We start from the raw sequence: 14,914 nt of genomic DNA on the forward strand, positions 1-14,914 counted from the left end.
TGTAAAGATCACGAGAATTTTGAAAGACAATGTTTGAATGAAGAAATGAATATATTTAAAGTAGTCCGAGTATCGCACTACGTCATAATACGGATTTTACAATATTGGTTCGACTTTTACACAGCGTTTTTGATACCCGGTATTGATTTTGCTCTACATCGCTGTTGTAATTAATGGCAATAATAAGCAATTAGAACGGTAATATATGCATTCTATGAGAGATAGAAATGATTCATGTTGAGAAACTCGATTCTGTTAAAGTAAAAAACGAAGTTTCTGATTAACCAGGATCTCAGGTATGCTTATATCTTCTTTGTTTTGACCCCCCCCCCCCCCAATTTTTCTTTTTCTCTTACTAAAACCGGTTTAAATTTAGAGACAGAAGCTATTTCGAATTTAATCAATCGTCAATTAATTAATGTTTAAATGATATCTAATATTGTTGACAGATCTAGGCAGAAAACTGTACCAAAATGTGACTTTTACGGATTTTTTCGTCAGGGTCTACTTGGTTTAGAGCTTATAGCGTGAAAAGTAATCCGTCAACGTATAATTTATTTTACCCAATCTTTTTTCTAAGATGTCAGTCTATAGAATAAACACCATGTATTTAAGTTTGAGTCCATAAAATAGTAAAAAAAATTACCAAACGCGACACTAGCATTGCATTTTATGTATTCTATTTTGATACATCAGGTCCATAAAGCGTACTCACTTACAAAAATTTGCGCCAAATTATTGATGAGATATGGCTTAAATATTTATACTCTATTTTGTATGTTCAGTTTTAATTTTCCCAAAATTGGTAATTATTTTTATGAAAAACGGACGTCTGGCAAATTTCATAATTGTCAATAATTTTCGCAAGGGGGTACACCCGTCTGAGAGGTGATAACAAACAAACTAGCATGTAAACATACATATTTTCTTTTAAATATGTATTGCTAGAATGTATATTTATCATTTAAAGCTAAGCTTTTAATGATTGAGCCCATTAAATACCGAGTATAGGACTACCTTAAAATAGATAAACCATTGATAGAAGTAACGAATATAATGTCATCACTTGTTGTTTATTCATCCGATTCTATTTGCGACAAATTTTTCCTTCACATTATTAACGTGTTTTGACAATATAGTAACAGTTTAAAAAGTTATTCCGACAAAACTTAAGTTATACTTCAAAAAAAAGGAGGTCGATAAGAATATTATTAAAGATCAATTGCAAGGAAACACAAACTTTTGAAAAATGTTTGAGACCAGTTAAAGACATTTGAACCATTGTGACCTACAACGTATGACAAAATAAATGATCTTTCTCTCTAATACACGTAAATAGAAGAATCTGTGATAGATTTCTGACCGGAAACTTCTATGATATCATATTCCAGCAATATGCCTTAACCGTGGCATGAAGTCGGCTTGGAGTTTTTGGCATTATTTTCCTCAAGTTTTGATAATTATTTTCTCATAATAAGAAGTTAAACTCAGCTTTCTTTATTGTAGTGTCTATACATTAGAAACTTCCAAGAGAGAGTAATATAACAAATTTTGAGAAACAAGAAAACCAATATTAGGGGTAAAGTTAATGAAATACAGGGATAAATTAATTTATTGTTTAGGACTTTGTGGGACATTTGATGGAAACAGAAATAACGATTTGATGAAAAGGGATGGCGATCTTTACACAAGAGGAGGCAAACAGCCGAACGAGTTCTCCTTGTCTTGGAGGTAAATGATGCTTTTAACAAAAATATCAGCATTGATTTAAAACAACTTGTTTAACAATAAAAATTCTTGTAAATAAAACTGGGTAATTTTTTTAAAAAATAACCAAAAAACAAACAAACTGATAAACAAAATGAAAGTTGGCGTTTTTCCATTTTAAGTTCTTTTTTAAATTTCACTGTTTTCAAAACTTTTTCCGAATTTATCAAGGGTTTCTGAGGAGGAGTCGTTATTTAGAGGTGATTGCAGGACATCAACTTCCAGCATCGCTGAAAAGAACATTTATTGCGATTGTATGGAGAGACAAACTGCTGTTTGTCAGCAAGGATTAGATGTGATGACATGTGCTGAGATTCAGAAGAGGAGAGGACTTTTAAATGCACAAAAAGGTAAGTATTATAATAAGAAGGGATTGTAAATTGACAAAGTTGTCCCGTTAAAGTCTACATAATTATTTAGTGTTTCATAATACAAAAAAGACAAATTTCTAAATGCGTATACATACACTTGAACTATCCTTTATGCACTTTTTTATGGGGTTTGGCGGCTATGTGAAAATGGTACTGCCTGGAACCCAGGTACTGTTTTCAATTTGAAACAATTTCCCCCTCGTTTTGATAACTAATTACTTATAAAAGCCTTTTTTCTCTCTTAGGAGTCAAACTTATTACGCAAGACTTGATACAAGATGCCGAGTCCCCACCACTTCGATGTGTGTCAACTCGGAAGACAGACTCATTTGAGTTTGACCCAGAGCATATGCCACCGGTATTAATTGTACACATACACTCAAAAAATATTTTTCGTCATAACACAACAATGTTGAGGTATACCTATCCTTCTTTTAAACCATAACTAAGTTTTGCAATTAAATCTTATGGTAATTACATGAGCTGATAAAAAATTGAAAATGAAATAAAATTTGATGTAAGCGTGTGTGAATCAACTGTATCTCTTACATAACTTGTTTATTTTTTGCAAGATCCATAATATATTTAAGTAATGACTATACTATATAGGGTGGGAATTATTTTTGTCTGTTTAGTTTTGTTTTAATTATCAACAATTATTTTGACCAGTATTGATTATTACAAATAAATCATTAATTTAAAAATATTTGTAATATGAAATTGCACCCTTTATCTGTATGTGCTATGCTTATAAATGCTTAAGGATAACTTGATGATAAAAAGTGACACCAAAAAAAACAAACTTAAACATGAAACTGGTGTCCTTGAAACATGACTGACACTTTTTGATAAGAATATATATGTTTTTTGAACATACATCAATAGCATAGTTTTCGCTTGTATGATCAAGAGTCAACCTGCCTTTATTTTCTATTCCAAATTATAGGACCCAATATGGCCTACCCCAAAAAATATCACAGAGAACATGGCAAAGAAAACTTGTGAAGATTTTTTGGGAAGTGACAAAGCAGGAGCATTATGTACGAAACTGCCAGGATTAGATCTAAATCCTATACTGCAAGGCTGTATTACTGACATACAGGCGAGTGGTTATTTCACTTTTTTAGCAATCATATGGTATCAACATACTGTTCTGATTCCGTTTTCAACGTAAAATTCTGATTTTTTTTTTACATTGATAGTACATGATTATTTTACAGTGATATTTAAGTTTGAAGATTACGAAGTTCATTAGAGTTTTATCACCTTTAATTTTTTTTTATAGTTTTATCCGTTTAACTGTTCTGTAAATTTAAATTCAATATGTAAACAACATATCTAAACTAAAATATTGATATGTTGCAAATATCTTTAATGCTGAGGGAGCAAACACAGATACACAGTCTGAGATAGCAACGACTGCTCCCCAGTCTAATATCAAATAAATTAAATGTCTTTTCTGCTTTCCATATATAAAGGCAATCTTTACAGAAATTACTAGTTATCACAATCCCCTTTTTTGATCTTATCAAACAAAGAATTAAAGGCTACTTGAAGTTGAAAGTATTTGTATTTAAATGTCCATTTTATCATCATATATGGATCGTTAGAGTATCATTTTTAAAGCAAGATAACGTTGTTCAAAGAAGGATATATGCCCTTAATTTTTTATACGAATTTTTTGTATTTTTTACGAAAAAGTAGAAAATCTGTTTTGTTTGCAAGTAACGCATTTCTGAGTTTAAAATTTGATGTCAATACATGCATAATATAAATATCTAATAAAGTATGTCCAGTAATGTCAAAAAGACGTTTTATTTTTTTTAATTAAAAAAAAAATATTTATCAAAATAGAGAACTTCTTTTTGATAATATTTTTCAAACCTATGGATAAAATTTTCTAAAGAAACGTATTCTATAGAAAGGAAATGCAAGGCAATCATCTTTAAAAAGAAATCAAATTGAATCAAATTGGCGAAATTTTAGAGAGATGGCAAATTTTCAAAATTGAAACAAACCCGATCGAAATTAAACTGATCCCGATTTGAATGATAGAAATTTTAAATATATAACAATTTCACCCCAAAACTAGGATGTTTGGTTGTAATATGGCTTGTAAATTAGGAGAACAATTAAAAATCAAATTGATTTCTTTTCTGCACATGAAAAAATACTGTTGATTTTTTCATTTTTTTGCAATTTAGATCGGGATCAGTTTGTCTCTAATCGGGATCGACCAAATTTTGAAAATTAGCAATATTTCTAAAATTTCGTCAATTTGATTCAATTTCTTTATAAAGAGTGATTGCCTTATATTCTTTCTCCATAATACACGTATCTTTAAAAAAATTTATCCGTAGGTTTGAAAAGTATGAACAAAAGTTTTTTTTTATTTTCATAAATAATTTTATATGAAAAAATTTACTTGCAACCAAAACAGATTTTCCACCTTTTCGTAAAAAATGCCAAAAAAATGTATGAAAAATTAAGGGCATATATCCTTCTTTGAACAATGTCATTTTGCTTTAGAAATGATACCTTAACGATCCATAAAATAACATTTTGGTGTAGCATTCCACCTTAAACTGTAATCGAAAAAATACAGTTTAGGAACTCAAAATATCTATAACCTTTTAATTAAAGGTTCAAATCCACTCAAAATGGAGACGTTTGTAAATTATTATGTGTCCTCTCGACATATGCAAAGAAATAATTAGCACTTTAGGTAAAAAAAAATATGGTGTATATACACGACTGCATTTGTATGAATTTATCAGTTTTCATTGAATTCCGCGATTTCAACTAATGTTGCTCTATAAATTGATATAGATTATTGTCACTTCACTTTACATTACTTAATCTGTGTTAAAACAAAATTTAAAAGCAAGAAATATTGGTTTTAAAACCGATTATGGTAAAATACTCCGGAAAGCTCCTGATGACGTAATGCGACAACCAAATGGCCTGAACAATTACAATGATTATTATAATATTATACTAGACTTTGATCAGTGCGTGCACGGGTTGAGTTGACAATGCATATGATATCGGAAATTTACAAAATAGATACATCAACACACCGTATCGATGACATTTACATAACCAAGCTTTAAGCTTACAATAATGCTATTAATTTCACTTCACTCTGCATAGTTAAAATAATCTGTGTCTCGGGACAGGCCTTCACCACAGTTAAAATGCCTCCCATTTACGCGAAATGTAGCAAAACATTGCCGTGAGAATCGTTCCAAAACGATTATGGAGAAAATTAATGAAGCTGCATTGAAAATAACAGTCAAATTATTCATAACAAACCATTTTGAGGCTGTAAGTACCTTTCATCTAAAAATTTAATTCTATCATTGAAGAATTCAACACTTTTTCACCAACGTTTTTTACTCGCTTCGAATTTACATACCATGTTGACATTCGGAACTCTCATATTAAATGCACTGAGTTAGAGTTACCTCCCGTATTTTCTTTGATGAACAGAATATATTGCATGTTTCCAATAATGAAAATTTACACGTATTTGTATTATCGTTTCGGAGTTTATCCATGCAAATGTGATATTGTGGAAGCATAAACTAATAAAGAGCCTCCCGTTATTTAGCGTGAATGTAATGCGCATGCGCAAGATTGTAAAATCCAAAAAATCCAGATGATTTCTGGATTTTAAAAAGGAGTTTTTGTTGATTATTAATTAGCGAAGCTTGATTGAAAAAAAATTAAAACAAATTGGTAATCTTCAAGTACCAATGATGTTTAAAATATAGAAAACAAAATACAGTACTCTTCCGATTTCTCGGTATTAAAGCCCAAAAATTCGAGTCTATTATTTTAATATAGAAGTATAGATTAAAACAAGTGTAAATGAACTATTTGAGCTTTGTCTTTGAACTTGTTTTCATCTAGCAATTTTCTTGTTCTTTAAAAGCTTACGGACAGTACTGATTGGGCGAAGGAAAGCCTTGTCAATTTGCTACGAGAATGTATTACCATAGTGGAGACGGACACAGACCAGTGGAGCAATGAGACAGGGGAGGCTGGTCCACCACCGGGTATTACCAACCTCATCTGTCCAAACAACTGCCAGGGCAACGGAAACTGTACTGAAGGTGAGGAGAGAGAGAGAGAGAGAGAGAGAGAGAGAGAGAGAGAGAGAGAGAGAGGAGAGAGAGAGAAAGAGAGATTAACTGTAATCGTATCGTTATCGTGTAAAGGAAATGCGTGGCGTTTCATTGTTGCATTTAAAAAATTCTTTTTTTAATGAACTCCTATTATCAGGACTTTGTCAGTGCTTTCATCCCTGGATTGGAGACGATTGCTCCGTCAACAGTACTGTGCCACCAGAGCTTGATCAAGTTGGCGATGGAGAGCCGTGTGACGCTGTTTGTTCAGAGTGTCTCTCTGTCAGATTATACGGCGAGAACTTTGTTGATGTTGAAAATCTTACATGCCACTATAAAGTACTGAATGTAGGTATTATTTGAAATCGTTAAATCAAGCAATTCAAAATTTTATATACGCCTTAAAATTGAGTTACTTCTTAATCATTTGTAAGAGCTTTACTTTTATATTAAATATTCATATGGAAATAGCTTATAATTAGGTAAAACTATGTTGAATGTTCTCCATTCAATTTTAAACCTTATTTTGTCATTTTTTTCAGCTGAGACTGGATCCTATTTCAGATGTTAAAACAATAAAGGCGGCGTATCTTAACAGTGAAATAGTCAAGTGCACTCTTCCAGATGTAGCATTGTATGAAATTGCAGTCAGCAACGACGGAGAAATAACCAGTAAATACAAACAATACATTGTTTTCAACAGTTACTGTCACCAATGCAACAGTTCTTGGTGTACAACAAGGGTATGCATAGGCTAATTATAAAATATTGTTTCTTCTGAAATTAGAAATAAAAGGAACGTGCTATTTTAATTTGTTATAAACATAATTCGTAACATGCATTATAAGATCTTTTGATGAATACAATTTTATTGGTGTAATTTTGAATTCATCATTAGCACGTTTCTCTTTTTCTCTTCTTGTACTTGTTTGCCCCATTGAAATTACTAGTGCATTCCTTTAGAATAATATCTGCAAAATTAATGGTGAGTGTCTGGACCATGGATTTGTGAATCCCAGGAACCAATTGGAAGTTTGCAACGTTACACTCTCTAAAATTCAGTGGTCTACTTTAAATGGTTAGTTAATGGAAAAACAGGTCTTTGATATAAACAATGATACCTGAAATAATGATTTTGCTGTAAAACACACCTTTCTCATTTAACCTTTTTTCATTTATTAAGTTTTTCTCATGTGTTTTTTTTATTCTCGTCCAATTATTATAAACAACTTCATTTAAAGATGCGTTACAATATTTTTAAGAAATGACATTGATAAATGTTATCCATGTGGTAAACAATACATTTTATCTTGGTCTACTTTACATGATTTGCAGTTAAAGACATTCCAAAGAAGAGTTACGATTTTCAAGATATTTCTGGTTCCTTTGTTTTGACGAAGGATTCCAAAGTTTTAGTTGGGGGGACTGGTTATCCAACAATAACAACTGGTTCTTCAGGAGGAAAAGCTCTCGTGCTGGATGGAAACCAGTACCTGTCAATTGGTGATTTAGTTAATACAAGTACTTGTTTCGGTGATGCAGAAAAGAATCCACTTGGTATAACTATAAACCTTGATGTCAGACTAACAAGAAGCGCAAGAACCTGTTTTGTTTTCAGTACTGGCGGAGAGGAAGTTTCTCATTACGGATACGCTATTTGGCTCGAGAATGACAGTCTATATGCCAGAGCTAGCAACAGTAGGCACGAATGGTCTGTTTCCATATCCAGCGTTCAGATGGATGAATTTATTCGTATACAGATGATGTGGAGTCTGCAAAGTGGATTACTTTTAAGCATCGATAACAGCACAAAAGTATCAAGCAAGAAATGCATTTCAAGACCAGAGTCACATTACACCACTCTTAAAGAATTTGTACTTGGAGGATCTTCAAAAAAAGACAAAAACTGCAAACTTGCTATAGAACGTCTTACCACTGTGTGTGCTTCTTGTGAAATTGTTAACAGAAGAGATCTATGTTTTATAGGTCAGTAACAAATTCCTATCTTAAAATTCAAACCATATATTTTATTTAGGAGTTTGGTCTTTAAATGTTAAAGTAATAATTTGAAGTTAACATGGACGTTCAGCACTGAAGATCATACTTACATGTTGTACTCATTTTCTTTCAGAGCGAATCCCTCCGGTACCAAGTAACTCGTGCATAAGATCTTCGGCATCGACTGCATTAGAAGCTGCAGTCATCTCTACATCTATTCTTTCCGGAATTTCATTTTCCATCATCTGTTGCATATGTTTTATTTTCGGGTAGGGTAAACACATATATATTCATACGTAATAGTGACACACAAGCCAAACTTTTAACTTAACTATATCTTAAATTTTTACACCAACTAAAGATTAAATTTTTATTTGAGAACATTAATTCAGCGACAGAGATTCTTATAATTACAGATGCAAACGACGGCGCAAGAAGAAGAAGCGGTACAATAGTCTGATATCAGCTGAGCAGAGCAAAGGTGATTGGAAAACGAAGTCTAAAAAAGCTGTACTAAACCCTGTATTCTTAGACGATTCCGGAACCTCCGCATACAGACATCACTGGACTGGAGAAAACCCTGCCTGGAGGATGTACAGGTACGTGTAAACACATGGACAAACATTGTTTGATTTTAAAAATGAGAATTATAATTTCAAAATGATTAATTAAGATGTAAACATCGATGAAAACCCTTTTAAAATATTTATTGTATATATGTAGGTACGAAGGGCATAACCAAGCCATTCCGCATGAAAGAGAAATAACAAATCGTGACGTCAAACAAACCCATGACACAGACATTCCATTTTACCAGGAAACAACTACAGGTAAAGTTGTACAAGGGTTTTCTGATGAAACAAGTGGAAGATCGTTTGCTCGCACCACTCATGAAATCAGAACAGATCACATAGAAAAGACTAATTATAGAAGAAAAACTAGTTTCTCAGCGAATGACGAACATGGAAACCAATTAATTGATGGACCTTTGGTCAATGAAGCAGTACGTATGTCAGCTCCAGAACATGAAACAAGCTTTTCTTTGTACCAAATATCAGAAAAGGAAAACCATAAAGAGTCGGCAGACTATAAACTCCAAAGACATGAAACGTTTACGGATAGAAGTCAAGCAATGATCAACACGAGATATGCAGAAAATCAAAGTCATAAGAAAACGATCAAAACAGTAAATACTAGCTTATCGAAAAATGATCAGTCAAATGAAAGCCGATACCTTTGTTCATACTGTACGAGTCATGGTGAATTACATGGAGAAATGCTTAAAAGCCGTAACACAAGTGAGAAAAATTATTTTAAAGACAGCAGCTGTCAAACAGAAGCTTATAACTTACACTCAAGAGAAACGCAGAATGATATTGCTGATAACAATAAAGACAAATTAACGTACATGAAACAAAGCCATATCTCTGGATATCAAAGAGATGATGAAACGAATGTGTTGTCCTCTACCAAATCATGCTTAGCTGTTTCGACCAGCCAAGCAACAACAAGTGAGCACCAAGATGTAGTGTACGATGTCGAGGATAACCCAAGGCAAGTGGTGTTGGGTAGCATGGGTCATGCCATAACTGAGGAAAGAGAAACAACACAATCAAGACCGCTTAGAGCGGCAAGAGAAGAAATTGCGGAGCTTTCCCCAAAAATCAATCCAACAGAGTCAAGCATTGAATTGCATAGTCTAGACAACGCGGTGTATTTATCAGAGAAAAACAAAGATAAAAAGAGATTGAGCCTTGAAGAACAAGAAAAAATGATTTGGTTGCAAAGCGAATATGAAGAGAATGAAATGAGTTCATTGACTACTAGAATAGAGCAGCCACATGCGAATTATTCTAATGAGGCGACAGGAATACAGAGAAAGGGAAGCAGTGATGAATCATATGAAATAATAACGGAGTGGATTCCAGAAAAAAAAATGAAAATTTATACAACATCGCACGGCCTGTCGGAAAATTATTGCGTTTTAAACCCTAAGGCATCAGAAAATGGAAGTGGCTACTCTCGACAAGGCCTTCTTGTTAGTAAGACTAGTGGAAAGGTTGTCGCAGAGAAAATTGATGAAAAATCCGACAATGCTGTTGGAAAAATACTTAAGTCTGAGAAGGAGATTGATCTTGGAAGTAACATTCAGGATAAAGAAATGATTTCAACGGACTCTGCGAAAGGGTTTATCATCCAATATGCAAATGATAATGAAACACAACCGAGTTTTAAATCATATACAGCAGGCGAAACGATGAGAGACGGGGGTGAAGTTCATCATGCAAGACTATTAAGGCATTCAAAGAGCGAACAACAAAGCCGGGTAAATGCTTATCAAATGAATGAACAGAAGGTTATCGCAGAAAATAAAAAGTTGTGTCAACATTGTGGTGAAGTCATGAATACTGCAGATGTTATACCACTAGTTTCAGGGTCAGCTCGAAATCCTATTCAAGCTAAGCCGGACACATTAACCATTGTAGACTCTAGCAAGAGCACTGAAATGGAAATAAAACCAGAATGTCAAAACATCTATGTTATCAGGCGATCAGCTGCTGAGATAGTCGAAGAGAAACCAGAAAAACATTTTCATAGAACACTCTCTCGAAAATCAGGGGAAACGAGCGACGGCTTTCTTGAATATGAATATAGCAGAGTCAACCATCGCTCTGATGAACAAAAACAAAAATTTGCTGCTGGTGTTCAGACACCTGAGATGAGACCAGTGGTCAAATCTTTCCAAAACGGGGATATCAAATATGATGTTTCCCAAATAGGAACTCGAAAAACAACATTGCAAAGGTATGATGTGAATACAGCTGAAAAAGTGGATTCTTCGGTAGATGATGAAAGCCTCGTCCATTACAAGCCGGATGGAATTATGTACAGGTATTTTATATTTGGTAAATGCTCTTACTATTATGAGTTTCTTGTGGGGAAGTTTTGTAAGAACATATTCATGCTGTTGTTCATTTGTTTAGATACAGACCATGTGGATCAAAAGAATATGTGTCGGATGGCTATAGTTTTGTTTCTGGATCTAAAGTTAAGGAGCCACTCCAAGGAGAGTCGGTCGCCACATCTCAGAACAGGAGAACAGTGGTTTTAAAAAAAGAGATTCCTGCTAATGAAAGGACAAAAAAAGTTTACAGGTATTTTATCCTAAGCAATAACGATATAGAGGACAGCTGATTGATTGATATATTGATTACTGAATAATATTGCATTCCAGACAAATCAATTAGTAAAGAAGTAATATCATACATGTATCAAGGAACAAATAAAATAGTAACCAACATCATTTAATAATAGAAAACGCGACAAGTAGTTACTATTCATGCCAAAGCAGTACTAATAGATAAAATTAAAAAAATTATTGACCGAAAATTCTTGCGATTGTAACATCTAAGAAAATTTAATGTATAATAATTAAATTAGTGTTACAATGTTTGAAACAAACTACGACACTGGTAGCTGAACTATTTAGATAATTATTAGTTTTGTTACCTTGCAATTTTTTCAGGTCTTACACAGAAACGTCAAATGCAGCAGAAGTAGAAAAGGATACCATCACTACATACAAGTCATGGGAAGTTAACAAGAAAGCTGGTGATTAACATTACTAAACGCCGTTAAAACCATCAAGGTTTTGGTTATTTTTTTTTAAGTTTACTAAGCTTTGCTTATCCAAAATTCTCGTGTTCAAACCATGAAATCGTTAAAGTTGGAACATTGTATATAATATCAGTCTTATGCGATATGCACTTTATCCAATTATTCTATCTATATAATCGAAAAGTATTATTAAAACTTTTATAAGTAGGTTTAATCATAATGTATTCATGTATGTACATGTTTAAAGTCACAAGTTTATAATTTTGTGATTGAACATGTTTTTGGTTTCTGGACAATCTCTGAAAAAAGTTCTTTTCCTTTTAAGTTTTACTATGAATGTGTTACGAACAAAGCAACGTGTTAATTTCTAATGCCTCCTGCCTCCATAAAGTATCAAGATTTGTTTCAGCATTGTGTAATGTTAATTAAATATCATTGGAAACTCTATGTTTTCTGAAATGTCCTTAATTAAATAAAGAAGAAGGCGAGAAATATGCCTATATGAAGAGGGATAAGATACTGCAAAGTTAAAATATACAACAAGTCAGATATATTATCTTTAAATAAATAAAAAGAACATCGGTTTGTTACACTTTATGTATGTTAAATATTTAGAATAGGTTGATTTACAGTGGCGGAAACCCTCCAAATTCTCAAAATCAAAACCTCCAAATAGTGGCATTTTAGAACCTCAGTACCTTTCCTTATATAGAATGGGTCTGAACTCCATATTTTTGTCATTGTTTAAATGAGGTTTAATGGTAATCAAACCGATTTCAATCAACGAAAACGTGGAGAGATGAGCTACTTACTTTTAAAATGTCATTTTGTGCCCCAGCAATTGAACGTTTTAGAAAAATAAAGTCTGTAAATTCAAGGCCAAAGTCCCATATAACATTCAAACAACACACTTTGTTGTAACCGAAGTGACTCAGTGGTTAGAGCAAAATTAGTTTAGAATTAGTTAAAATAGTCTAAACTGAATATAGGTATAAATTTTTCTTTAAAAATTTTTAACAGTATATTACGACTAAACAAAATAGGCATTTGCTGTATCCTTCCCTCCCCATCTTCTTTTCCAGCTGTTATTTGAATTTTATTCCTTTATATCTACTATTAAATTGTAATAAAATATATCATTCATTACAAATTTGTTTTGTTATATTTAATTTGTCATTTATTTAGAGCAAAAAATGGGCGCTCTTTAGAAAAATGACGATACAGATTCTTAATTAGACTTTTTCAGTGAGGTTTATTTTTGATATTTTATGTTTATTCATTAATTGTGCGATGGTCGAAAAGTTTATACATTTAATTTTTGTGTAAATTAAGGAATGATTTGTTAATGAAAATTACCGAAACAATGCTTAGAATAAATAAAAACATGTAAATCATCGTCAATTAATTGTAGCAAATTTTTAGAATTTAGATCTTAACATAATTCTTAATTGGAAAGAGCTCCCGTTTTCAAGACATTTTATACACAGTAAGGAATACAGTTACCTGATTATAATCATATGTCTTGCTAAACTGGTCTTAAATTAATTATCGGGGGGGAGGGGGGGTAACAATATGTTGGAAATGATGAATATTAATGTACATGTATGAAGTCTTCATAGACCCATACAAGACCAAAAAAAAATGAAATGAAAAACCCAAAACAAGATAACCAAATTTTACATATACATACTAGAATATGATAAAAATAAAATCATAAGTAATAACATTATTCTGTATATTATCTATGTTCATAGAGGCAAATTGTCAATAAAAGTATAAAAATTATTCTTCCTAAGAAAATCAAAGAGTATAAATGCAATGATAACAAAACTGTTGAGGGATTTCCATATCGTCATATATTTGTACTGGACATGGAGATACAATAGTATGATGGAGTGTCCAATTATTAATACATGCATGGCTTTATAGTAATATTTCATCTGCCTAAACAAGGCAATGCCCAAGTCATATTATTAACTAAAAAAAATAATACCTAAATTTCTTCATTAAACTACCCAATCACCCACTCTGTCGTATCAGATGGACTAAGTCGGCCTCAAAATAAAGTTTACGTGGGATTTGCTTTGGAAACTATATACATTTGTACATGTATATGACATTAAAGAACCGACTTGATAATTTTATTAATATCAGGCTGTACAAGGGGATTGTGAATAAAGATAAGAAAATGGATAAAATGTTTGATTTTTTTTAAATTTTTCTATCAAAGATCCATGTTAGAAACTCATTTCTATTTTATGATTTTCTCAATTCTATTTCTCATCAATATTGAAGAGAAAAACAGGGAACATTAATCAAGTTTAAGAAGACACTGTTTCATTTCTTTACTGAGCTGAGATTAGTTTGTTTTTTAACTTGGAATCATAAAGGATGGTATAAAGTATAAATTAGTCCGAAGAAAACAGACATCGAAACATGTAGTCTTAGTTTGAAGTAAGCTAGGAGAAAGATTTGTCAATTATATTCATTACAAGTAATAATAGCTTTCCAAAAAGCATGCCTGACTAAACCAAATTATTCAATTGAAGCATTTGTGTATCAATTAGGGTATCTTATTAGAAATGAATTTTAATTTTCGCTGCTGATCATAAATTTATAAACGGAACGTGCAAATTTAAGACGAAATGTCAGTCTTTTCTTTGATCTAGAACATGTACATATATATCACTTGAAATTCTTTTATTTTATTAATTCAATTTTTTTAGGAATGTACACATATCATATAAGTGCATGTAAGCTTGAAAGCTGGAAAGTAAACAGTCGTTTTTTTAAAATTGTATTTGTTATATTAAGATGCAATATCAACCGAAAGGCATTTTTAAACCTTTCCAACTATATGAAATATGAAAGGGTTATACAAACACGCATTGTTTTTGAATGTGTGTGGGCAGCCTCATCAAAATCATCTTGACAAGCAATTAAAAAAGGATGAATTCTCAAATTCATGAAAGAAACACCCTAACTGTAAATTCAATTCAATTAGAATTCCTTATATGCAGTTTCATTTAT

The 14,914-nt window shown here is 32.1% G+C and overlaps 1 protein-coding gene across 4 annotated transcripts in view; it reads left to right on the top strand.

Moving 5' to 3' along the window:
• LOC105328884 (uncharacterized) overlaps positions 1-13,036 on the top strand; it is a 73,838-nt gene extending 60,802 nt beyond the window's left edge. Inside the window, exons 16-29 of one of the 4 annotated variants that reach the window (XM_066068526.1) lie at positions 1,623-1,731; positions 1,939-2,117; positions 2,384-2,496; positions 3,085-3,240; positions 6,076-6,256; positions 6,426-6,616; positions 6,811-7,011; positions 7,232-7,346; positions 7,604-8,254; positions 8,400-8,535; positions 8,683-8,865; positions 8,990-11,158; positions 11,251-11,421; positions 11,793-13,031. In XM_066068526.1, the coding sequence (XP_065924598.1) occupies positions 1,623-1,731; positions 1,939-2,117; positions 2,384-2,496; positions 3,085-3,240; positions 6,076-6,256; positions 6,426-6,616; positions 6,811-7,011; positions 7,232-7,346; positions 7,604-8,254; positions 8,400-8,535; positions 8,683-8,865; positions 8,990-11,158; positions 11,251-11,421; positions 11,793-11,886 (4,649 nt within the window). In that variant the 3' untranslated portion in view covers positions 11,887-13,031. Of the gene's footprint in view, positions 1-1,622; positions 1,732-1,938; positions 2,118-2,383; positions 2,497-3,084; positions 3,241-6,075; positions 6,257-6,425; positions 6,617-6,810; positions 7,012-7,231; positions 7,347-7,603; positions 8,255-8,399; positions 8,536-8,682; positions 8,866-8,989; positions 11,159-11,250; positions 11,422-11,792 lie in introns of all 4 variants that reach the window. The other 3 variants (XM_066068527.1, XM_066068528.1, XM_066068525.1) reach the window with 3 other exon arrangements.
• Positions 13,037-14,914: the final 1,878 nt, after the last annotated feature.

The sequence above is a fragment of the Magallana gigas genome, chromosome 8 (assembly GCF_963853765.1).
Source record: "Magallana gigas chromosome 8, xbMagGiga1.1, whole genome shotgun sequence".
Lineage (NCBI taxonomy): Eukaryota > Metazoa > Mollusca > Bivalvia > Ostreida > Ostreidae > Magallana > Magallana gigas.